The 25194-nt window shown below is 40.4% G+C and overlaps 2 protein-coding genes across 11 annotated transcripts; both read right to left on the reverse strand.

The window, feature by feature from the left end:
• Window positions 1-211: 211 nt before the first annotated feature.
• On the reverse strand, window positions 212-25114 carry LOC136435712 (6-phosphofructo-2-kinase/fructose-2,6-bisphosphatase-like). 10 transcript variants are annotated; one of them, XM_066429384.1, is made up of 18 exons: window positions 23646-23839; window positions 21024-21149; window positions 20689-20785; window positions 13158-13221; window positions 11938-12015; window positions 11565-11621; window positions 10418-10486; window positions 8703-8824; window positions 8191-8326; window positions 7533-7751; window positions 6684-6788; window positions 5024-5065; window positions 4661-4748; window positions 4066-4128; window positions 3502-3566; window positions 2648-2678; window positions 2060-2133; window positions 212-1336 (listed from the first exon to the last, which is right to left on the reverse strand). In XM_066429384.1, the coding sequence occupies exons 1-17, from the start codon at window positions 23725-23727 to the stop codon at window positions 2105-2107; spliced, it is 1473 nt and encodes a 490-aa protein (XP_066285481.1). In that variant the 5' UTR covers window positions 23728-23839; the 3' UTR covers window positions 212-1336; window positions 2060-2104. The 10 variants fall into 10 exon arrangements, with proteins under 10 accessions (XP_066285481.1, XP_066285482.1, XP_066285484.1 ...); XM_066429385.1 differs by lacking the exon at window positions 2648-2678; XM_066429387.1 differs by lacking the exon at window positions 2060-2133.
• LOC136435718 (uncharacterized) lies at window positions 14501-17542 on the reverse strand. Its single transcript, XM_066429401.1, has 4 exons — window positions 15772-17542; window positions 15417-15525; window positions 14962-15228; window positions 14501-14738 (listed from the first exon to the last, which is right to left on the reverse strand). The coding sequence occupies exons 1-4, from the start codon at window positions 15782-15784 to the stop codon at window positions 14555-14557; spliced, it is 573 nt and encodes a 190-aa protein (XP_066285498.1). The 5' UTR covers window positions 15785-17542; the 3' UTR covers window positions 14501-14554.
• Window positions 25115-25194: the final 80 nt, after the last annotated feature.

The following is a 25194-nucleotide window of genomic DNA, read 5'->3' on the forward strand; positions in this document are numbered from 1 at the left end:
TCATTAGGCTGAGTGACAAGGACTATTCCCACATGGAGATCTGATAGAAGGAACCAATCAGCGTGCCCGTCCAGAAATCTGGACGAATACATTATTCCAAACGATTTCAAATGGAGCGATCTCAGACTGTTTGGTGAAGGTAGAGCCTGGAACTGAAACAGGATGACACTCAGGCTAACATTTTCATACCTCAAATACAAGTATTTTCTACAGTCTTTGTGTAGAGATTTGCTTAGTCTTTGTGTAGAGATCAGTCCACAATCCAGACTCGCTGCACATTAAAAATTAGTCTTTACTACTATTGTTGGTTATTTCTTGTGTTGTTTTGTTGTACAAAATGCACATAGGTTTTGCTACATGTAGCATGTTATTTAACGTTACAAAAAACTATTCTTTTGACTGCCAAATACAACAATAGATGATGGCATTGGAATCTGTAAAAGCCAATGTCACAAGATATACACTAGAACTTATTACACATGTGCGCAGATTAATTCTTAAAAAGGAAATTCTACCATAATTAAGGCAGAATTCTACTCTCTGTTCCATTTGGTAAACAACATTGAAACAATGTTGATATCTCTAACATATGAGAAGACTTCAGTTGCATTAAGAGCACAGCTCTTGAAGTTTATAACGTGGCAAATACAGTAATATGGTATCATTGGCGAGACTTTAATTTTGGCAAATTGTGCATAAATCCCTACACGCTACTATGTAAGTTTGATAAAGGCTAGCTTGAGAACTATTTACCTCTAAAATGAAATCTTGCCAACTGCCTTTGCAGTTGCACTCAGAAATTGCCAAAATGTAGAGCTACTAAGACAACACATTTTACAGTATTTCCAACAGATTATCTCATCTACTTTGCATTATTAATTTACCTAATTATGGCCTTTTATAATCACATATGTACATCAAAATAAAGGTATCTCTGAAGCTATAGATTTTTAGACGTGACATCTACGGCACACTAATATCCACAGGACGTTTCAGCAGCATAAAACCCTGCTCACTCTGAATGAGCAGCTCAAGAGGGCATTAAAGGAAGATATTTCCTGGACTGATGTATCATTTCCAGACTATACTGACACTACTATACACAGTTTTTAATCAGTACATATATTTTTCTTGAGTCAAGTATCTTCCAATAATCTTGAACTTGAAGGCGATATTTCTCAGCTTTTCTGTAATTGCCGAGATTCAGTCCTCTTTCTCTCTAATCTCAAGTTGCGAGTTGCGTCCTGTTCTTGCCGTGGTGTGTCTGCATCTCCCTTCAGTAGTGGTCTGGTACAGTCTCCAGGGCATCCTCGCTCTTTCTCAGTGGGTCAGTGTTCTGAAACAACAAGACAAAACAAATCTATCAATCAATCAATCAATGTACATGTATAATCCCTGGTTGATTCACTGCTCCCTTACTTGTTGTAGAATAAATCGCTAGAATTGGAGGATTCTGGAATGATAACTTTGAGACAGATGTTGTGAATGGCTTACTTCAAGGATCTACAATGGTACAAATGTATCAAATGTAGAAACAAACGTTTGAATTTAACAGTGAAGATCATGAGTTTTTGATGCAGTAACAAATGAAGTTTCATGTCAAGAGTCTAGTCTCGTTGTTGTGATTGATTCTGCATTGAATGTCTAACCTTCATCAGCACACTGCTAACATATTGAACAAAACTATATTATATATGCCCCTGACTGTAATAATCCAAAAATCAAGAAGATAAAACACACAGAAAGGAAACATTGAGATTATGACTGAGAAGCAGATTTGGGAAACTGAGGTTATGATAACAACAATGAAAGCAGATACTGTCACAGTGTCAGGAAGGGATTTTATATATGTATCGATGGAAGCTTGCTTGCTAAACCATAGCTCAAAAAGCAACATAAAAATAACTCAAGTCTCTTCACAAGAACAAAAGACAACATTGCTACAACACCAGTGCAACTTTGCACCTGTAACGGCCACACACAGCTCAACAAACCAGACAGAATGCTCCAAACGCAACAAACAAAAACAAACACATAAGTCGCTGGAAGTTTAACTGACCCCTGAGGCAGAGAACCCTACACTGACAGTTTGACAGCAGCCAACTCAGCGACGGGGGCACTCGAGGACTGATCCTATACGGTAAATCATGCATCGCATGCATCAGTTCCCAGAGCTCCATCCTTAGTTTACACAACTTCTAGCACTTTCAAGTTTGATTAGTGCAACTACTGTGCAAGCCATAGAAGGCAACATTATAGGCACTTCAGTCTTCTATTCATGCTACTTGTAGACCTTAAGATAAGGGACTGAACTTTCAAAACAAAATCTTGCAGCCAAGCAACCACAACATGCATGCTGAACTTCACAACATACAAAATGTACATTTTACTTGAAAAAACCTCTTGAAATCAATGTCTCCATAAAAAATTGTTTGCATGAAAATAGGATGCTTCTAACAGAGGATTGAAATACTTCCGAATCAAATTTTTCTGTAAAAAAGTATGAATATTGTCACTTCTACCCCCCCCCCCCCAAGACTAGATGCAGCAGTTTGCACCCATATAAAGAAAGCACATGATCCTTCATTCAGTAAAAGCCTAGAATGTTTTGGTAAGATTTCAAGCTCAACTCCACTCTCTACTTTACCTGGAAGGTTATACTGCCCGGCCTTGTCAAGCTGCGAGCAGACACAAGAGAACACAGGAACACAAGGCACACAATAACATGACTGTAAAAATACAAGCAGTACAACAAAGATGGCTATGCTAAGCTATCTCACATCGAAACTCTTCTACAAGCTGAGCAACTCAAAGCTATGAATAAAACCAAATAAAGAGAACAGCTTGGGCAAACATGTTCAAAAACTCTAGGAGCAAAATTTAAAAATGCAAGCAGCAACAGAGATGGTAATGATGTTTAAACTTCAAAACTTTTCTTCCAACTAAGCAAAACGAAGCTAAAAACAAACAGAACAGCTTGAAAACTTTAGGAGAAATTCAACTGACGTCTCCTTGGATATCAAGACTTTTGAAATAGGAGTCAAGTAATTTTAAATCTGTGAAGGATACACTTCGCCTCAGAGACAGGCCTATTAAAGCATACCTGCACACTACACATTATTGGCAAGCAAACCACAATACAATACTGAACAAGCAATTGGCACAGATACTAATTTCCTACATGTAGATCATTGTTGCCGTGAGAAATAAGTTACTGTAGGAGTACGAGAATTATGGTAAAGAAAGTAGAAGTCAAAGGGATGAAGGTATGTCAGAACAAAATGTAAGCATTGGTTTTGCCTATTCCCATCCCCCCCACCTCCCCCATCCAGCCATACGCAACCAATGCTCATTTCAACATCATTCAGTAATATGGGGCTGAAAATTTCATTTGAACATTAATTGTAGGATAGCATTGTGTGATATCAACAAAAGTGCTTTAGACTATCTAAATCCCCTTAAAGTTCACACTGGCTAATGCACAGCCCAGGGCTACCCTACCTTTGGTCTTTCTCGGTGCGTGTTGACAGCCTCGATGTTCAGGTAAAAGGACTCCACCTTACAACCTGGAAAGCAGGAAAAAAAAAATCATTCATTTTGTTTAGAAGAAACAGAGGGCAGGAATTTAAGATATGAAACTATGGGCCAAGGAAGCACACCTTGCCTACAAGGGCTCGATTAAGAGCTTTGAAAATGGTAGTGATAGAAAGGCAATGGTTTGGAGCAGATGCAATGCCATGCTACCTAAAATTACCTTGGTTTAACAGGAGCTGCTCGACATGTGCCTATGGCCCTGCAGACTTTCTTCTTTACTTCAAAGTTCTTTTAGTCAGATGTACAATGATACTATGACATGTTCAAGGTTTGGCTCTGCTCTAATCTCCCTTTTGATGCCTACATTGTACCCCTGCAACATATATTTCAGGGTACAGCTTCAGAATCATAACAGATAGGCTGGGACTAGAACCCCATACCTTTGATCCAGAGGTACATGTACTATGATTTACTAAGCACTACATCGCAGCACAATCCCATGGTCATCTAAAAACTTGTTGTGTGACTTACCATAAGCCATCGGGGTCAGCTTCATGATTGTGTGTAGGGGCACTTTCAGATATGGAAGATCATCTAAGTACCAGAGAAAACAAAAGATAAGGTCAGTACATTTGCAGCAGAGGCTCATACAAAGTAAGACTTCTCATCTTTAATAGTAATAAAAAATGGAAATAAAGAGTATGCACAAGTGAAAAATCAAATGCTTCCATGCCCCTGGTTGTGTGTTGCTAAGAGTTTTCAGCTTTAAGTGTATAATGCACTGGATCTATTGTAAAAATACACTAGACATTAAGTAACAACTATCATGGTCCTCATGAAAATGCCATATCTTGGGTGCAGACTGATACAGTAAATGCATTTAAGTTTGCATGTTTTTGATTTCACGCGAAAACAGAGTGTTTGCCGTGGCTTTAAGTTCGAGGCAGTGCTATAGTCACATACTCAAGCACTACAGTACTGGAGAAAAATGTTTGCGATGGCTTTAAGTTCGCGGTGAAACGGTCCCTGCGAAAAATGCGAACATTTCTGCATTTACAGTGCTGTGTAACACCCCAAGTCGATGCAGCCTAGTACAGTTGGTGGGAGAAAGCAAAGACATCCTGACCTGAATTTTTATCCAGGAAATAGGCCAGCAGACATCTCATGACAGCCTGGTGACAGATGACCAGCACGTTCGTCTGTCTCTCCAGTTCCTGAAGAGGGAAAACATACGGGTCAAATCGTTTGATTCCGTGTCTGAATCTCATGCCGTATTCTCCCTATGAAATGTGAACATCGTAAGTATATAACATTATGATAGCATATCTGACAGAATTTCAGAACACAAAATGCATGTTTTTAGATCTCATGTGTGCAGTCATAGTATTAGAAATGATGTTTTTGGTTGTAATATACAATTAATGTAGCCTCATATACGCTTTAAGGCATGCTTGAAAACTACAATATGTACTATACATGCAGCACTTACCATAATCACAGGTTCCAAGCGAGCCACTAGGTCTTGGTACGACTGTGGGAAAAATAAAGACAAAAATGTTGGGGTTGCCATTAAACTGGTCACTAGTCTACTTTGAAAACCCCATATAGAAACTTCATCTCTGCAAAGCTATGAGATTTTATATAAAAGTCTAAAAGATATAAGATTTTACCATATTTTCCTCTAGTAGCATTGCTAAGAAACCATAATATAGCAGGACCTATACTCCAATAAAGGATAGAACTGCAATTTGTGGGTTCAGTGGTGATGGCAATGATGACAAATGCATACATATGATAGCTGATAGCTATATCTTTCTGCTCAAGTGCATCATTTTCAATGCATACAGATGTACTTAAAGTAAAACATGTTGAGGTCTGAATTTCTGATATACATGAAGATACATGCGAAGGATGCAATACAGAAAATGATAATAGGGTTGTCCAAAAGTCTCTAACACTAGTATCAGCATCATGGTACACATCTATGTTCAGAGATTATTACAAGTGAGAAATGCTGACAAAATGACTAATCAAAATTGTTACTATTCTCAGAAATAACAGAAATGTATTCCATCTATCAATTGTTGCCTGTTATTATCAGACTTGTTATTATTAGTGAAACACACAAAAATTGACGCCAAAAAGACCAAACCACAACAACACAGCAACAACGTTGGATGAGAAACAGATCTGCCAAACATGGGGATAGAAAATGCAATATACTGTGCACAATAACATCCCGCCATTATGAATGAATGCGACAGTGCAAAGAATACATTCAGATGGCTTTATAAAGTTTTGAGCAGGGGAAAGGGACCTACATGTAGCACAAGTACGAATTTTTTGTTTGTTTTTACCAAGCATTTATAGGCCCTCCTCAGGATATAACTTTACTCCTAAATTAGTTTTGATTTTAATTCCAAAAGATGTTGCTTTTGGGAGTTCCGTAACAATTTGAAACCCCTTTTAATAAAAGCAAAAATCAACAAAAACATCTCTCTCACTAAAAGAAATGGAGAAAAAATGAGCTAAGGACTAGGTAAATAGCAGAGATTGTGCTACACTGTGAAGAGGATGGGACACCATTAAATGCAGCTTTAACATCTTTAAATCAACAGTTACTTTGAGACTTCCTAAAAAAGAGAGAAAAATGAGCTAAGGTAAAACGCAGAAAAGGTGTTGAACTATGAAGAAGATGGAACAGCAGGAAATACCAGCTTCTTTACATCCTTTCATTTAGTTATGAAGCGAAGGGAATGAGGGAACAGCGGAACAGATGACAGAGGGGTTGTTATGACGAGGCTCACCTCCCCGGAAGGGTGTGGCACGTGATACTTGTCGCCGTCCCGCTTTGCCAGCTGGGCGGGAAAGTCGTGAGCTATTTCCGCGTAAGTCATCTCCTCCCACTTACCCTGCAAATTCCAGCCACACAAGATTGTACTGCAATGTTGGGAGGAGGAGGTAGGAGGCGCTGCTGCGCTGCCTTCTGCACATGTGGCTACTTTGCAAGGCTTTGTTTGAGTCCTTTTGACTTTCAAACACACCTTGCTGAGAAGCACATGTGCAGGAAGGAAGTCACAGTGAAGGCACACCTCTGACTCCGCCATACACACTAACTAACTCGCTAACTAACCACCCCACGGACTCACCTCCCCTCGAGGGTACCGGTAGTGGTACTTGTCCTGATCCCGCATAGCGAACTCCTCGGGATACTTCTCTTGGATCCCCTCGTAAGTCATTTCCTCACAAACACCCTGCATAGTTAAGGAACACAAACGTAGGTATTCCAACACTGCTGGTCGGAGAAATCACCAGGTACCTAACCACGCTTGTGGCAGGTTTTTGGCAACTTCCAGTAAAACAATTTCTCTGTAACAGTTTGAATTATTGGCTTCATTTTAAAACATTTCTTCACTTACTGTGGTTTTTAATCACAAGTGTGTGTATTTTTTTGAACAACAATAATATCATATTTTGTGTTTTTCAGAAGATATTACAGTTTTTTATAGTTTGGTTGGAATACCTAATACTAGATGCATGCACTACTTGCTACATGTACCATCTCCCAACCAAATAATTAACTACAAAAAGAGGTGAAAATTTTGTCAATGAATACAAGTTGATATCATGACTGTCAGTAAAAGGGATTCAAACATGTGACTACAAGCATATTTTTTTAACATTGCTAACATGGGTAAGAAATATGCCCCTGCAAGTTGCAACCAGAAACTTGCAAGGAAAACTCAAATTTGGGGTATAAATCTTGAAAGTTCCGAATTCGCAGCCCTCGCTCCCCAAAACTATGGGTTTATGCAGTGTTATGAATATAAAAAAAAAATTTGTCAAATACAAGCTTGCTTAATTATAATGGCATTGAAACTTCCAGATGAAAAAAGGATGACTTTGAATTTGTAATCTCCTATACAGCAAAGATATAGTCTATCTACACAGTAGACTTTTCTCCCTTAAAATGATAAGACCAGCAAAGTAAGACTCACCGCATCAATCTCGTTCAGAGCCTTCCACTGTTCGATGGGGGCGTGGAACCCGCCGGCCGTCTCGATGGTGCGTTTGAGCTGACTGGTCCACACCTTCAGGTTGTTGACGTCCTGATCCTCCATGAACTTGGCCAGCGAGTTGGCGAACTGTCGCCCCCGGAAGGAGAGGGAGGAGTCTCCGCCAATACGGCCCTTGATGTTCAACTCACTCTCACCATGCTGAGTCAACAGATAGTTGTTAGGGTGTTTAGAAATGACATGAGAACATTCTACCCCCATTATTGCATGCGAAACCTGATCTACATGAAGATGTTGGGGGCAAAGGATGGTTGTGTTTTCTAAAGGGTACTGTCTGAGAAGCTATAGCTTAGATGGCTATCAGAAACTTTTAGATTTTTCACGCAAACATCTGCTTTGATATTAGGTATACCGCAAGAAATTCTTCTGCATCCAATGATATTTATCCAAATACTTTTCAACAAAAAAACACAACATACAAATTTGCAGACAAAAAATAAAAATGACTGCATAAAATCTAAAAAGCAACTGTTCTGCTGCCCCACCAAAATCCAAGGCTTAGATCTTTCTATATCAGCCATAGATGCTTCAATCACATCAGACATTACCTTAAAGAGATCAACCAGTGGATTCTCCTTACCCGTGTTAGGTAGATGCTCCTGGGGAGAACATGGATGTTCATCAGGTAGTAGCAGATCTTGCTCTGGACGTGATCTTGGATCTGGTTAACCAGGAAACGCTGTCCAACATTGTGCACCTGGATGAAGGATTTCTCCCTAAAGTAGAGGAACAAGAAGTTGTTAATTTGGCAAATGATATTCAGCCAAGAAGATTATGCTGTTTGAGTTAACTGTAACTTCATGTTCAAGAGTAATTCCTTTTTCTTTATTATCTTTATTGTATAACCGGCAGCAGCTGGTTATATTACACTCAACGACCTGTCGCACCTAACCTTTGCATATCTAGCTGTAAGCGTTGTTTAAAGCTATATAGTTGGGATGCCCTTACTGTATTTGGTGGCAAAAGATTCCACTCTATGATATTCAGTGTTGAGAGGTTCGTAGCTTTTCTTATACACGCTGCTTCCCCACAGGAAGACAATCATACATTCAACAAGTTTACTCTATGATAATGTACATTTCATGGCCTTACTTGTCGTATTGCGTGTCCAGAGGCTCGTAGCTTTTCTGGTACATGCGGATCCGCTCCAGGAAGTCCCTCATGGCCTCGTCCTTGTTCATGTTCCTGTAGTCTGGGCTGTTCACCTTTACTTCCTGCAATCAAGAAGGAAAACTTGTCAACAACTTTTGTCAATCTCCAAAATTACTAACCCCTATTTATAGTGTGATGTAGAATTTGGTACCTTTAAGGTGGAAAATTCCAATAAATAATTTGAGAAAAATTATAACTTTTGATAAAGAGGGAGGTAAATTCAGGTACATTTTGAAAGGGGAACTTGGAAGAACTTAGGAATTATTTCAATCCAAAATTGTTTCGAAAGTTCTCAAATAGTTGTGTATAACATTTTTGTTGTAACTAATTTTGGAATAATTCTGACAGTCTGCGATAAACAGAAATTGTCAAATTTTAACCCACCATGTAGTTGTTGAACATGGGTCTCGTTTACTACTGGAGAACACTGTGTTATGCTTCACATGCAAAATTCGCCACACAGTTAAATACGTAACTTACATATTGTACACGCAACAATTATGGTCAAGATAAGGAGCAAAAGAGCCAGCAAAAACTGTACAAAAGCGCAGGCAGCATTCATATGACACAGAAAGCCAAGGGAAAGAAACACCAAAGCTACTATCAAGTTTGGATGCATTAAGGGCGAGGATTAAGAAAGTCCTTTCAAAAATTGGAACACCTTGAAGAATTTTTGCCAAGGAGTTTTGGGACATGCAGGCACATCGAAGGATGGGGGGAGACATGTCAACTTACTAGATATACGTACATGAAAGCTAAAGATACTTGTTTAGATGGTTTTATGCATTTGGGACAATAGTTCTTAACATTCTTTTATATGGTATCAATTTTGCCTAAATGTAAAAAAATGTATGCAAGTATCTACAATGCTTTTAGAGACTGTCTTTATTTGCACTTGCCTTACATTTTGTATACTTGCTACATGTATTGCTTTTCATACATGCAACACATCTTTTATTCTCATACAGGATCAAAAGGTTGACAATGAATAAGCTCGATTTGGGACAGAGAAAGACAGTGTGAAAGAATTTATCACAAATTCAATCTCAGTGCAATAGTAGAGACTAGATTACACAAATTTGTTTATCCTCTAGTTGAAACAAAGAATGTAATAAGTTGGACAGTGCATTACACAATTATAGTCCAATTACAAAACCATCACCAGTTTTGCTCCTTTCCATAAAGTGCATCAACTATTTTTCTGTGTCAGGATTAAACAGGATGATATGTGTTTTATATAAACTTTACCACCAGGCACATACAAGGGCCTTATCTCTGCTTGCATGCCAACATTACAATGTAAAATGAAAAAAACAAATTGAGAAAATAAAAAGGTGTGGCCAAAACTTTAAAAATTTTGAATGACATCATCTAATCAATACAGAACACAATCATCAAATTTCTAATAGTTTAATTTCTTTGTTACCCATGCTTAAAGGCTAGAAATTTGTACACAGGTTCTTAAGGCTATCTCATTCAAAAAGTTTAGTCCCAATTTAGCATTCTCTAAATCCGAGAAACTACAAATTACAACAATGTGGCCTAATCGAAGAATGTTGGCATACATGCAGAAATACAGCCTTGTAAAAACTGCTCCCTGTGTTTAAACCATTAAACCCTGACATGCAGTGTGCTGGCAAGGGGGGGAAACTTACGCCGGCATCACGCCTGAATGGCGCTGCGGCACCGCGTCCCTCTGATATCTCCCCCAATTCCTCATGCCCCTGCATGCAAAGAGTGAGACGTGAGGGCCTGTATGAAGTTCAAGGTCGCCTGCGGATGGGTCAAGGTCATCCGGCGAAGGACAGACCTTTCAGGGACTTTGACTTGGTTATGGTGGCACAAAAGCCAAAAAGTTAGATTTCATTGACAGTATGATTAGCAGTAGTTTGTTGTTAACAAGCTGCACCATTCTTTTCATTTCGACATGCTTTCATCAAAGCGTTTTGACACTCTCTGCGCCAAGTTTGGTACAATGGTTGTCTGTGAGTCAGCGTGACTTTCTGGATACTCGTTATTTCACAATTTTAAAAATTGCATGGAGTACTGCCACTTTTACAATGCTATCATTGAATACAGATACATTGTGCATGTGTGGCATGCAGATTCTTTGTTTCATTGATTGAGGAAGGACAGGCATGGATTCTTCAGATTTGTTAGTAGAGATGTAAAGCAGCGATCAGTGGCATTCTGCTAGCAACAGGGACATTATTAGTAGTAATGGGGACAGGTGCCCTTTGTCGGTTTAGAATGCGATGCTGATCATGTTAAATTTGGAAAGCTGTTCTGTGTTCTGAATTTGAATCATTTCAAAAGCAATTACAAACCCACATGGTGAGACACCATTTCAAGAGAACAGTGACTTTGATCACGGAAATCATTGACAAATCAATTTTTCAAATCCAATTGTCTCGCCTCTTTGAACCCCCCAATTTATGTGGAATGGACTCAACATATCAGATAATTAAAAATTTGCATAGAATTTGAGAGATTCTGCATTTCCAAACCTTGAGAGACCAGCTTTTACAAGTATTTGTTGCATTTTATAAGGGCAGCAGCATTAGAATGTGCTTCAAAGGATGGAAGCAAGGGATTTAAAAATGGGAAAAGATGGAAGAAAGGCAAATCAAATTGAAGCGCAAATCAAATATCATCAATGCAAAGAGTTTGAAAATTGCACAATTATCATGCATAAAAAGAGGAGAGCAAATTTGACAATGTCTAAGCTGATCTAAGACACACACAAGAAGTATTGTTTAAATCCTTTAAAAAATACATTTGCGTTTTTTTTTTTGCACATACCTTCACATTTTCAGCAACCACCTCGGGATCATCGCACATTGATTCGATGAAGAAGACCTGGCGAGAAAACAGAATAATTATCTACTGTAAATGCATTAAAGTTCACATGGTTTTAATTTCTTAACGGTATGGAGAAAATGGAGTGTTTGCGATGGTTTTAAGTTCATGGCGAAGAGTTTACCACGGGAACCGCAAACATTTCTGCATTTACAGTATTTCAGTGATGAGAGATATACAGTGTAAATTGCAAGGGACTGTAAGCTTAAGTGGTGAATTTGGGAGAACTTCAAATATAAAACCTTGTCAAACATCTTACATAGAGAGCTTGACAACTCTAAGTCTCTTTTTCAAGAAGTAAATCTGTCCCACAAACCTTGAAATTCTTCTCCTGTTGACAGTAGTCCATGACTAGCTGGCGTCTTTCTCTAGTGGTGTTGGTCGCATCAAAAACCTGGAAAAAAAGAACCCACTTTAGGACACAATCTACCTAGATTTTTGGGGTCACTTTTAATCATTTTGAAAGATTCATTTCAACATTACAAGCTCTTTCTCTTTGGTAGGATCTGGTCGATTTCAAGACTTAGACTTCATAACCAACAACATATTGGAGGAGGCAGAAAGAAATCATCTTCAAATTGGTGCCAACAAGATTCCATCATAAGTTGGAAGTATACATAGACAGAATGACTTTGAAACTTTGTGTTACGAAAACTGTTAAAAGTTACACATGACAATACTTATAAAACAGTAAATGATAGACAGATTTCAGTCTTGAGAATCCAAGTTTATGATAAGAAGGTAACCTCAACTGGTTGCCTCCAAGTCCAACAAATTCTGGATGCCCATGAGACTAGGCAACAATTACTTTGAAGACTGATATTTCATTCGAACACTGAGTGATCTTTCAGACACCCGTGGATTTTCATACTTACAGCTACATCACCTTCACCCTCTAGCCAACCAATCATATCTTCCATTGCCTGCTCACAAACTTGACTACAAAAAGAAACACAAGGCAGGGGTTAAGGCGATATGCCTAAGGTTATTCCAGGGACGTCGACAGCAAACTTTCCAACTTGAGACTTCTCTTCAGGTTTCTTGAATATCATTTCCTTTGCCAATGTTACTAACGTTGTATTTCAAATTTTCAGTTTGTCTGTCTGTTGGTTAATTGGTTGGTTGGTTTAGAAAAAGGACGATTGCAAAGGTTACAGATGGATTTTAAATTTTACTGGGGGTGAGAAGGGGGGTTTTTGTGATTAGAAAAGAAGTATTGGAAACGCTCATATACAGAGAATTTAGGGATTCATGAAAATTTCACCTTTGGCAGTCTGTAAAAAATTGTGGGGCGCTATTTCTGTGATCAACTAGAATATAAGGAAAGAAACTTAAGAATTGCATGTTATAGACGACGTGTCTTAATTGGTAAAACCAGAGGCAGTTTCTTTTTTCGGCTGACAGCAGATCGGTCTGGACTTGATATTTTGGTAAAGACACATCTATCCTGAAAAGGGGTTGTAAGAGTTTGTGTCGAGGTCCCTGGGACCGTCACCGACATGTTAAACACACAGTCCATGGCACAGCAGTACTTACGGCGACTTCGCCCTCCCCTTCAAGCCACAACGACATGTCAGCGAGGGCATCCAAGGCACATTGTCTACGACGCGTCGGAGGGAATGTTCGAGAAAATATAATCAGAGGAAACACACACACAAACAAATATGTGATTGAACCACATGAAATTACACATGATTTAGATTAAAGATGCCATTAGGTTGCAGATGAGATGATCAACAAAGAAAATAGAGCACAGAAAAGCCAATTTTGTTAAGCATTGTCTGATGTTGATAAATCGTGCACTTTTGAACCAGATATCATCATGCAAAGGTTGCAGGCACTACATACATGGTTGTGTAAGTTAAGTGCAGGTGGTAAGAATGAATATCATTAAGAAAATTCAAAATGTCACATACACGCAAATAGCAACTACAAAAAATTATTTCATGTAACTTCAAAAATGTCAATATGCAAGATGTTTTGATTTCCAATGGATGAGATACATGAAGTACTAAAATCGTAAACTGGCAAAATGGCAGTGACAAGAAGTTAAACATGCATGTACATGCATGCGCAATCAGCTGACATGAAAACAAGTACTCTCACCTCTCAAATAAACGTACCGGTACGTTTATTTATTTTCGCAAAAAATTCCACCCTGTACGTTCTTATTTTAGACGGTACGTTTATTTTTTTTTCAGAATCGGGAAAATTTCTGGGCAAATTTGCGGTCCCGAATCGTGAAATGATTAAAAAAAAATCAATGAAGTACGCACCCGTGACTTTTCCGCGCCGACGTCACGGTTGAAATGTCCCGACAAGTACATGATTTGAAGTCAGTTTCTCACAAATAATTGCTAGAAAATATATTTAAGTCGTTTATTAAATGATTGTGTAGTAACTTGTTGCAGTATTCTTGCCGAAACTTTTCATGTTTCGTCCTTGGTTCTGCCCGCTCACAAGAAGGTCCGGGAAAACGAATTGCCACCGCATCGAAAGGTAAGAAAAGCGCATCGAAACGTCTGGCGTTGGAGAATGTTGGCGATCTCGGAAAAGGTTCAATAAAGGGTTTGAGGTACCGGTAAGAGGAAATAAAAACTTATCTACACTCTAAGTGTTTACTAATGGTTATGTCCAAAATTATCATATTCACCAGCGTTGCGCTAGAAAACGCTGTCGTCCGTACGAAATGTAAGGAAACCAAAATGGCGGCCGGCGAAATCAAAACAACAACAAACCATAGGGGGCTGGGCTACCGGCGTTACTCAGAATTCCGAAAGGGAAAGATCGACGTCGGCATTGTTACAGAATAGCACTCGTTATGTAACGTCATAGATGCTGATATCCAATAATTGGAAGGAATAAAAACTCCAAACATGTATTTCTTCGTACTCAATCTTTATTTGTAAAAGTACGGCCTGTTCTCAGGCATGTCAGAGGAGGGTCAAGACCGTCTTCTCCGGGCCAAGGTCGCTAAAAGCTGCCCCAAGCGTTGCCATGGCCTTCCCCTTGTCCTTCACCTGGACGTGAACTTGGCAGGGGATCAGAGGACCGCCTCCTTTCTGTCCCGCTTCGGGCCAAGGCCAAAATGATCTTCGGGGTGGCCCTGTGGCGACGCTATTCAGTGGTAAGAAAAAAATATATGAAAGAGGTCAATCAATTTCACACGCCTAACGCTAATTTTTTTTTGTAGAATCGGGAATCAAAATAATATTGGTATTTCAAGACTTGGATAGTGTTTGTGGTCGAAACGAAAAAGGCTACAAGTCCCATGGACGTAGACACACATAAATATTCGGTTTTACCGGTGTATTATTTATTCCTGATCAACAATCTTTACCATGTCATTGCCGTCACCTCGCCATCTGACACCATTCGACTTAGGATCGACGCCAGGCTTGCTGGTAGGTGGCCTACAGACGTCCCGGCGATCTGTCTGACAGTGAGACGACGCTTGACGTCGGTGACTAGGTCGTGCTGATCCACTGGAATCTGTCCCAGCGCTGGCATGAACACCGCCATAGCGTTCTTGTCATGTTGGTTGTCGTGCTCCGACACTACATTCAACCTTAGCCCAATTAACGGCCGCCGCTGATAGATATGATATCTGCAGAAGTGTGTATTTGTTTTAGAATCAAAGTCCTTGAAATGTTTATTGTCTTTGTTTTAAATACAAAATGTTTTGTGTTGAATAAAAGACATAACATAGAATGTCCATGGATAACCAAGACAGAGGGAAATCGAAGAAAAAATGTCATCTCTACTATATTTCGGTGATGACAATGAGTTACGTACCCTTTTATCACAGCGTTGCTAATAGTGATCTCCAAGGCGCTCTCCTCGGGGGGCGGGGGGGAAGATGCTCTTTTCTTCCTCTGTTTTAGCTCCGAGTTTTCGCTTTTACCTAATGGGATAGTCCAACTTTAATACATGCACGTGAACAGGACTATATAAGCCTTGCAGTGACCGAAGGTATCGAAATGTTATAAAAAAATCTAGCGGCAAAATGTGCAGTTAAAATTTGTGCACACCGGCCACACATGTTTTAATTTTACGGGGAATGAGTTAATGAGCCATCATCACTTTTACAAAGCTTTACGTATTGGATAAATACAACAGTACACACAAATGGGAGGTAGCTAACACTTACGTTTTCTATCCATATTTCCTCTGAAAGCTCCAATGACAGAAATGTGCGAGTCCTGCAAATCTGACTTTCTCCGGTGAACGCCAACTGTAAATGCCCTTTTCTCTTACTCCGTCCTTCCGCTATGACACGGAAGACAATGGCCAGACACTGTAGGCTCCTTTCATGTTTGCCCCAAGCAGCTTTCACACAGCAGTGGGCTACAATATGTGAGCTTCAATATTTTCACTCCCTTGTACCACTCGGCACAGGGCGTCTTCACAGGACACAGATTGCGCTAACTGCGACTGGAACTTATTAAAAAAGAATACAGAAATGGGCAATAAAAACGTCCCGCGCGTTGTTTTCCCACCACACTGCCACACTCACGGCTTTGGAGTTTCAGCAGCATGGCCGCGTCAAATGGTTCTGGTAAGAAGAGGAAAAAAGTTTCGATTTCAGAAAAGTATGATCTCGGGAAGCGCTGCTTCGAGTTCAAGAAACAATATGAAGAAGAGGCCGCTGCTCTTTCCATCAGATATGATTCAAAACACAAAAAGTGGGTTCAACCGAAGCCGAAAGTCGGGTATCTCGCTAGGACGGTAAGGGCAGCTTATCCAGCGCTGGCGACAGCAGCGAGCGACGACCCAGATTTTCTGGCAACAAGGCAAGTTGTTCGGCGCGCCCTACTTGAGTACGAGTCAAATCTTGAAGACCCCACTGCTGTGAATGAGGTTCCACGCAAGAAACAGTACCGTCAGCCAGGGGGCGGGAGAAAGCAGGCTATACCAGAAGTTCGTCAAGCAGTCTTCCAGTGGTAAGTAAATCTGATTATATTCAACTTCAAGAATTACTTTTATACACTCACTAAATGTGCAGGTTTGTTTCTGTGCTATATGTGTCGGCCTGATTTTTGACGGGTCAGAGTAAAAAAAGTACTAGTACAAAAGTTGGTTCACTTTTATCTGCAACGTTTTAGAAAATAGAGTGTACATATGATATGCTGTGTATACTTTGCAATGTGTGTTTGATATTAGTCAGTTCCATGTCACCGCGCGGGTTTTAAGAATATATATTTGTAGTGGTTTAAAAAGCCCCAATGGTTGACTTGTTGACATTTGTCAAATTCACACGTTGGTATCCGTGACACGTCACACGTTTAATCTCCTGCTACGCTCCAAGGCGCTACCATGGGATATATATAGATAAAGTGCTATGCTGTCCGCTACGGCTGTGACAGATGACCGGCGAGTGAACGATTTATACATGTAGGGGACACAGGAAAGAAAAAGTGTTGTGAAGGAAAAGATAGAGAAATTGTTATCATCATCATTTTATTTATAATTACGTCCGTTCACAATTGAACAAGTAAGTAAAGTAAGTACAACTGAATATCCATTATTAGGATACGAAACGACAAATTCCAAAACATAATTTTATCTATTTCTTTGTATACGTTCCCCGTGGCACCAAATGGATTGTTCCAGTCATGTGACTTTCCAGACATCCCGGCGTCTCCTTGTGTCACGTGCCGCGCCTCTACTATGACAGAACAAGAGCAGAACCACGTAGTCGGCGTGAACAAAGGGCCAATGTTGTAAGGGAAAATAATTGGGTGTTTTGAGAATTGATACCCTTACGTTGAATAAAATGTATGACTTCTAGCTTCCTATTGTCCGTCGCTCTTTACCGCAAACATAAAAGATTAATAATCTGTACAGACACTAGTAAGGGAGGGATAATCTAAAGGTGAAAATTCCTAAGGAGCGTTTTGTTTTAAAAGCGATCTTTGACGGGCGCGGCAGGGCGGGGCGGGGCGGGGCGGGGCGGGGTGGATCGGGCGGGCACGTTTCTCTTGTGGTTCGGTAAACAAAGGCTTGTGTAGACGCGCCGCGATGGGGGCGGGTGGCATCAGCAAGAAGTATGTGTAGCGATTTAAAAACAACTGCGTGGTGATATGTGAACTGGACTGTGTTTACACTTCGGTGAGTGTATTCGAAATTGCAAATCCAGCATATCTTTTAAAAACTGTATGATTTTTTTTTCCAACAAAAGACAAAAATAATTGCTATATCTGTATGTATCACAAAACTGTTATATCATAATAGAATCAACAGAAAAATGACGTATCTTTACTTCTCAACAGGTTTGTTGATGTGCGTGGGACATTAAAAGCCCGGTTGCCAAGAAAGGTGTTTGTGTTGAAGTGCAAACAACTGTACCAAGAGTATCTGCAGCAGAAGGGCTTACACCCAACAGAAGAGGAGAGGATCAAGTTCAGCGACTGCTGGGTTCACGGTTGGCAAGAAGAGTACCGGGTTTCCCTGAAACACCCCAACAAGCGCTTTGCTGTGACAGAGCCTGTTCGCAAAGATAGGATCATTCAGTTCATTAAGAACATGATTCGGGCCAGAATTTTCTTTGAGAAAACACTCAAAGTCAAGGATGTTGATATCATCAATGGTGACCAGATGCCACTCCACCGAAATGAGACTGCAGGACAGAAAACCATGAGTTTAAAGGACTGTCCAACCTATGTTAAGGAGAACTACATGCAATCAAGGGAAAGGGTGACTGCCTTTACCCAGGTTTCCAGCAAACAAGGTCTTGTGATACCCCCACAGTTTGTGTTCAAGGGAAAGGGCACAATTTTGCAGGGCAGGCTAAATCGCCCAGAGGGGGTGTTCACACATTGGGGTCCTAAGGGGTCATACCGGATGAATACCATGATGGCCACAATCGAAACCTTGCCAAACTTGAAGACCCAGAACCTGTTCACCCTGAGTCAGTGGGCCATCTACATCCTAGACGACTATTCAGTCCACGTCACCGAGGAAGTCAGGAAGGCTCTACTGGCCCGGGGTTACATCCTTGTTTGCATCGGTGGTGGAATAACAGGGGATGTGCAGGTGAACGATACTCACATTCACCGTACCTTGAAAGCGGCCTACAGGGAGCGGGAATCGAAGCTCATGATCCGTCAGCTCTCCGAAAATCCACTCAAGATTCCTTCCCCCTCCAGAGATGACATGATGGCCATGCTCGTTGACAGCTGGAAGTCCCTCGAGATAGACACCTCCATGGCATTGAAGGAGAACTTTATTTCAAATGCCTTAGATGGAACTGAGGACATGTTCGTTCGGGACAAGCTGTTCCAGCTAGTGGGAGCAGAGATCGTGGCATTTCGCAATGAGGAGATGTCAAAGGAGCCTCCCAAAACCATCAGGGACCTCCTTGCCACCATTACTCCTCCGGAAGGAGTCCGTCGTGCCACCGTAGAGAGGGAGGATCCAGTGGATGAAGGGCGTGAGCTCCTGGATGCAGATGACGGGGAGCTGGAGTTCAACCTCGAGGTGGAGTGTGAGGCTGAAGATGAGGATGAAGGTTCAGCCCCTGTGGCTGAAGATCAGGATGAAGGTTCAGCCCCTGCACCAGCACCAGTACCGGTAGCACCAGAATGTAGCACTAGTAGTACAATATCCTCAGGATATATTGGCTTGCCTACTGATACGGCAGATCCTAGCATCAACAAGGATGCAGTGTTCTTGAATGAAATAGGCAAAGTGCTTAATAGCTGTGGCAAAGAAACATCCACTCTAATGTTGCCACACCTTTGCCACATGCGCTCTGCATATGCCAAGGCCCGAAACAGTGTAAAGAATCGACTGAAATCAAACACATCTCTGGCACAGAGTTTGGTGGCGTCCACCACAGACATGCCTGTTCCTGTATCTTCATCCACACCTGTGTCTCCGTCTCCACCCACACCTGTGTCTCCGTCTCCACCCACACCTGTGTCTCCGTCTTTATCCACACCTGTGTCTCCATCACCATCTGGCACTAGCCCTGTTACTCCACCCTGTTCCATTTCAGACAGTACACCCATGCCACCTGTGTCACTGAATGTAAGTGATCACGTTTTGGTTAAGTATGGGAGTCTTGAAATGCCAGCAGTAGTTGTACGGGGGGAACAGGATGGGCTTGCTGTGAGGTATTTTGAACATGTCAGCGTTGCTAGTAGTAGCACATCTTCAGGGCTGTATGCAGCACAAGAGTATGAGTATGAGGTGCTGCAAGATGATGTCATTAAAAACATTGCAGCACCTACAATCAAGCAACATGGCAGTCGTATCTACTACATGTTTGCTGATTAGTATATTGGAAACCATGAAGCCTGTTCTATTACTTTGTATCATTGCTTAATCTTATTGTGCATCTCAAAACTTATAAGTATAAGATGATTTGTCAGAGCTGATGTTGCTATGTGGCTGTTAACTATGATGTACATTGAAGGTTTGTTAAGGTATGACACTACTAGTATAGTATTCTCTTACCAGGTAGCCTTTTTTTCATCAATGATTATATTTTTAAGCTATAAGATGACTTTTTGACAGTGCTAATGAAGCTTTGTGGTCGTTTACTGTACTTAAATTGTAACTATGCTTATGTACTCTTTTATTTTTACATCATGTTATGCTAAAGGTAACTATATTACTACTGGTAGTAAGTGTAAGTTTGTGCTCAGGCATGACTAGTCATTTGTAACTAGACAGCCATCTTGTTTTACTTTGCAACAATAATTATACTTCCAAACTACAAGTGTTGCCTTTTGGCTCTATTTGCTGTCCATTTATATCCCTAATTGCAAGTAACAGGGTCATAGACGCGCACATACACCTACAGAACACGTCTTAGTAGCATAGACATAGTAATACATGTCAATTTTGAAATTTTCCGGGGGGTACTTATATTCCAGGGGGTACTTATATTAGATTTTGAAGATTTGTCCGGGGGGTACTTATATTCCAGGGGGTACTTCTATTTGAGAGGTGAGAGTACATCAGCAAATTTCTGGTAGAAACAAGTGATATTTTGGCCCATCTTGCACATTACGTTTAACTGAGTTACATCAAAACGGAAGGAAACAGACATATTTCTCACTTTCTAATCTTCATGGCCTCCCTGTTCTCTGGATCGAAGAAGTCAAACTTCTTGTACTCCTTGACTGCACTCCGTCGGTATTCTCCAACATTGAACACTGGGAAGGGAGGGGGGCAAAATGTTTGTGATTCTCACTTTTTAACCATATTGTCCTTATTTTCAGTGTAATGGTTATGAATAGGAGAGAGTACATATATCTAACTTTTTATTCTACGCCTGATTCTAACGTTGGAAAAAATTCAACAAATGCTCATAACAATTACAAGCAAACTTTAATGTACATTAACAGGGATAAATATTTACAGCTAGTGTTGTTAAGTTTCCAAGGAGCCTACCTCTGCACTTGACCCCAATCCAGTTGAGGTATCGGGTCAGTTTCTTGGACATGTAGGTCTTGCCTCTGGCCGGCAGTCCCACCATCACAATCACGGTGGGGCAGTTGGCCAGCTGGGGGCATGATGCTGCAGAGAGAAACATGCATTGGTTCAGACTAATTTGATGGACAAACAGTAAAACAGTCGGGCTACCAGGGCTGTCTCCGGGACCCATTCATCCATCCTGCTTTGACAATTTTGGGACAGAAAAAAATATGCCCTATTTCCAACAAAAAAAACCTGAACCTCATGACTTGAGATCGATGTATTTTAAAAAAGCTTGATATGCCAGATGAACAATGAAAATCTAAAGCTGGAGACAGCCCTACTGACAACCTTAAGCATATGGATGATAGTTTGATACTGGAACACACAGTACATGTAACTGATACACACACATTCATGTGTACATATACATATTACTTATACCTATAGCTATACTATGTATATATATTGGCACAGTTACATGTAGGTAAGATTTTAATTAACAGAACTACACTTAGTATCTCTTTTTTGAATGTAAGATTTTAGCAATTTATGGCTAAAAATCTAACTCCAATTCCATTTTCCATGGCACTGCTAATGTATAAAACCATTTCCCACTTGCAAAATTACACACAAACGATGTAGAAGTATTTGGACACAAATAACTCATTTCGCCAACAGCTCTAAGCACTGTATGACGAGTCCAATTTTGGGGCAGCAAAATCAAATCAGCCACTAACTCCAATACCTTTGACACTGACGGGCATACAAAATGTAACTGAAAGCAATTACATGTACACTGTGTACAAGATCACCTTATAAATCTTTGAAAGTAGGTTATTATGCTTAAAATTTATATCGATCAAATTCTTCCTACACCAATAGCACCACCCAAGTTTCTTGGTCTAAAATTTTAAAGAACAACGGGTACATGATAACATTCCTCAAGCATTTGCCACAACAGACCCCTATTTCAGACTGGAAATTGTATCGAATTAGTTTCCAACTAGGTCCAAATCCAATATTCCTAACACTGCCTGGTATTACTGCTAGCAGAAATTATAATCTATTGATTGTACAAATTAATCATTCATGTTGCTGGATTGATATGTGAACAGATTTTAGACACTTTCTCAAATGCTCTAGACAAAGGATCATTATCTCAATGGTTCCAGCCACAGCCCTAAGTTTCAGGCCAAAGGTTCTAATTCAGTAATTGTCACGAGTCCAACTTCCTGACACAGCACCTCAAATCAAATCAGCCTCCAGCTCCAATTTTCCTGCCCCTTGCCCCAATTGGAATTTTCCATAGCAACTCTTTCCGGCAGTTGGCAATGTGACAAATAGGCCCCAGACCCAGAAACTATCAAAACTGCTGAAGATTCTAGAAAATGATACAATCTAGCCTGAAAGGCTGTGATGAAAAAAAGTATCGCACCAAACAAACACTAAACTGGATTATACCATAAGCCTTTACACAGGCCCTTTCCCAAGAGAGCTGTTGGGTAATTGAATGTAAATATGTACATTAGCAGGTGACGACACCCCTATAGAGGAAGTCCCCATGTGCGCACGTGAACCCATGCGCTGATCATGCACTGATCATGTGAACACTTACTTTCTTCAGGTGGCCACTCGATGACCCTAAACCACTGGTTTCCACATGGCAGCTTGGCCCTTACAGTACTGCCTTTCTACAGTACTTCTCTTTTGATAATATATAGTCACAAAATGCTATGAATATCACAATCCCAGAGTAACCATGGCAACCTGGGCAACCTATCGAGTATCAAATTATTTCTCACACGTGTACAAACAACACAATGCATATATAACATTGTTACGTAAACCAAAGGTTGCGTGACCAATGTTAGCTAAGGACAGTCACGTGTAAATCGAACAGTGCCAAGGTACACCCCCCTATACGCACAGAAAACACCCCCTAACCGCCTTTACAACCAGCCAGTCCAAAGGCAGGGATATGTAACCTGATACTCCTTTTCACGAGCTGACCATGCTAACTACACTGACACATCATCCTTGTCCCCAGTGGAAATTTCCAGGACACACAGCACCACAATAACAATATGGAAAATTTGGTTAGGTTCTCAAGAGCTGGGAATGTCGTTTTGATTTTGGAAGTAGCCTAGACATGAGAGTTTTTGCAGACATTTCGATCCCCAGACACAACATTATTACACAACAGCTACATAGACAGGAAGTACACATCCTGTGAAGACTCATGTGTTGTTTTGACAGTAGTGAAAATATGGATAATGCAAAAAACACTCACAGACCAGACAACTGAAACTGTAATTTGGGGACAAACAGCAAGATATGTACAGCATGTGTTTTGAATAATGATATCAAAGAAGCAGTTTGCTTCCATGCAGTAGAAACACTAGTCTTTTGACTGCAACCAGTGGCAATAACCAACACATCACGAATTTCCACAATATACACATGTAATTCTAACTGATGAACACTGCCTACACAATACACAAATGTGGGAAGAGTTGGATATAAGCTGAGATTTAATCCTAACAGAAACCATAGTCAAAACCACCACATGTGTCAAAGGAAAATCCCACCACCTACCTGGCCCCAAGTTCCCCAACTCAGACCCACTGACGCCTACTTCTGGACAGGACAATTTTCTTGTTCTCATTTCGTCAGTCATATGAACCTCATTTCTTCCACGAATTAACCCCAAAAAGGCACAGTTAGTTATGGCACTCTCCTTTAACAGCGACCGGCTAACTGTCAACCCCAGCCAGAAATAGGGCAGTGGAAAACCTGATGCAAATAAGAGCTATTGACAGACAGGCCAACAGCCAATCAGAGCAGCGTCATGTGATACGCTTCTCTTTCAGAGGGAGGCCTATTCTGGGCAGGCACCTGAATGGTAGGTGTTCTTGCCTTTCACCTGCTTCTAAAGAAGCTAGCAACTGCCGTTCTCGTATACTAATTATTCACTAACACAAAGAGGTGTAAAGAGATGGCCACGATACCTGGTCCAATAGGCATGCTGGAGAAATGTGACCCTTTAAACGCGGAGCTAAACACCTAAACTCCCCTCTTGACAGAGTGGTTGGTTCCAAATGAATGGAAATGTACAAATGTAGATCACTTTGCCCTGGAGACAGCCTGACCTAAATATTTGACAGCTCACACCATCCAAAAGCCTCCAAAATAACTACAATAAAACATAGACTCTGGACACATTTATACTCTTGGCCTTGTGCTATTTATAAGTTGTTTGCTGAAGTCCTCAATTTGTGGGAAATCTACAAAAACCGTGTCACAAGTGGATGACAAACAATGGGAAATGGGGGAGGGGGCAATTATATGTCGTCATAATTGTTCTTTGACGTGTTCATCTTTGGGTAACCGAGAAACTACATCATTTAAACATAAAATTTCCATCAAAGTTGCACTGTGTATGATATACATATTTGAAGATATATTTTTCGATGTAATAGTGGTTTTAAAATGATAAGGAAACGTTCACAACAGGATATACTTTTTGGGGAATTTTTGAGAAACCGTGGCAACGTGCACGTAGGCATCAAATCCCGCGCCAAAATAAGTGGATGGCAAATTTGCCCTCCCAACAAAACTTGCACAGTCAATTTAACAATTTTCTAGTCCGTATGTTCTTAAATATACTACATTTTAGTCACAGAATTGATTTTTACACGTCAGTGTCCTTAAATTTTGCTTCTGTCGTGTTCTCTGTTGAAGAAGAAAGCCGACAGAAAACGTAACATTTGTCCTTGTGACCTGCCCTCACGTAACGCCCATTCAATCAATTTACGTATGAATGAACACCAACTTTAGGGCGCAATTCCTCACAAATTAAACACCTAGAACTCCCCAAATCAAAGTCATATCGAAGAAAATTATATCATAATTTAAGTTTGTGTACTTTAAGTGAGTTTTTGACAAGAAATTTGACGGAAATGAAGGTTTTTTCGGACTGACCTGGCGGGCGGGAAGGCGATTTCCGTCCATCGTCAGACGACATCTTGGTGCGTGTTCTGTTCAACCACTGCAACCAACCAAATGAAACTTTTCACTCAAAAAACAAACGTTGATGAACATAAATCAATCATTTTACTGATAAAAGATGCATTGCTAAAATTTC

Source organism: Branchiostoma lanceolatum, chromosome 5 (assembly GCF_035083965.1).
Source record: "Branchiostoma lanceolatum isolate klBraLanc5 chromosome 5, klBraLanc5.hap2, whole genome shotgun sequence".
NCBI lineage: Eukaryota > Metazoa > Chordata > Leptocardii > Amphioxiformes > Branchiostomatidae > Branchiostoma > Branchiostoma lanceolatum.

Excerpts from the sequence above, each read along its gene's own strand:
- LOC136435718 (XM_066429401.1), bottom strand. Across the intron at positions 15,229-15,416 it reads AGCAACGCTGTGATAAAAGG|ATATCATATCTATCAGCGGC; the intron begins GTACGTAACTCA and ends ACACTTCTGCAG. Across the intron at positions 14,739-14,961 it reads GAGGTGACGGCAATGACATG|CGTCGCCACAGGGCCACCCC; the intron begins GTAAAGATTGTT and ends ACCACTGAATAG.
- LOC136435712 (XM_066429383.1), bottom strand. The coding sequence starts at position 23,727 with ATGACTGACGAAATGAGAACAAGAAAATTGTCCTGTCCAGAAGTAGGC. Across the intron at positions 13,222-20,688 it reads GAGGCCATGAAGATTAGAAA|ACAATGTGCCTTGGATGCCC; the intron begins GTGAGAAATATG and ends GACGCGTCGTAG. Across the intron at positions 8,825-10,417 it reads CATTCAGGCGTGATGCCGGC|GAAGTAAAGGTGAACAGCCC; the intron begins GTAAGTTTCCCC and ends TCTTGATTGCAG.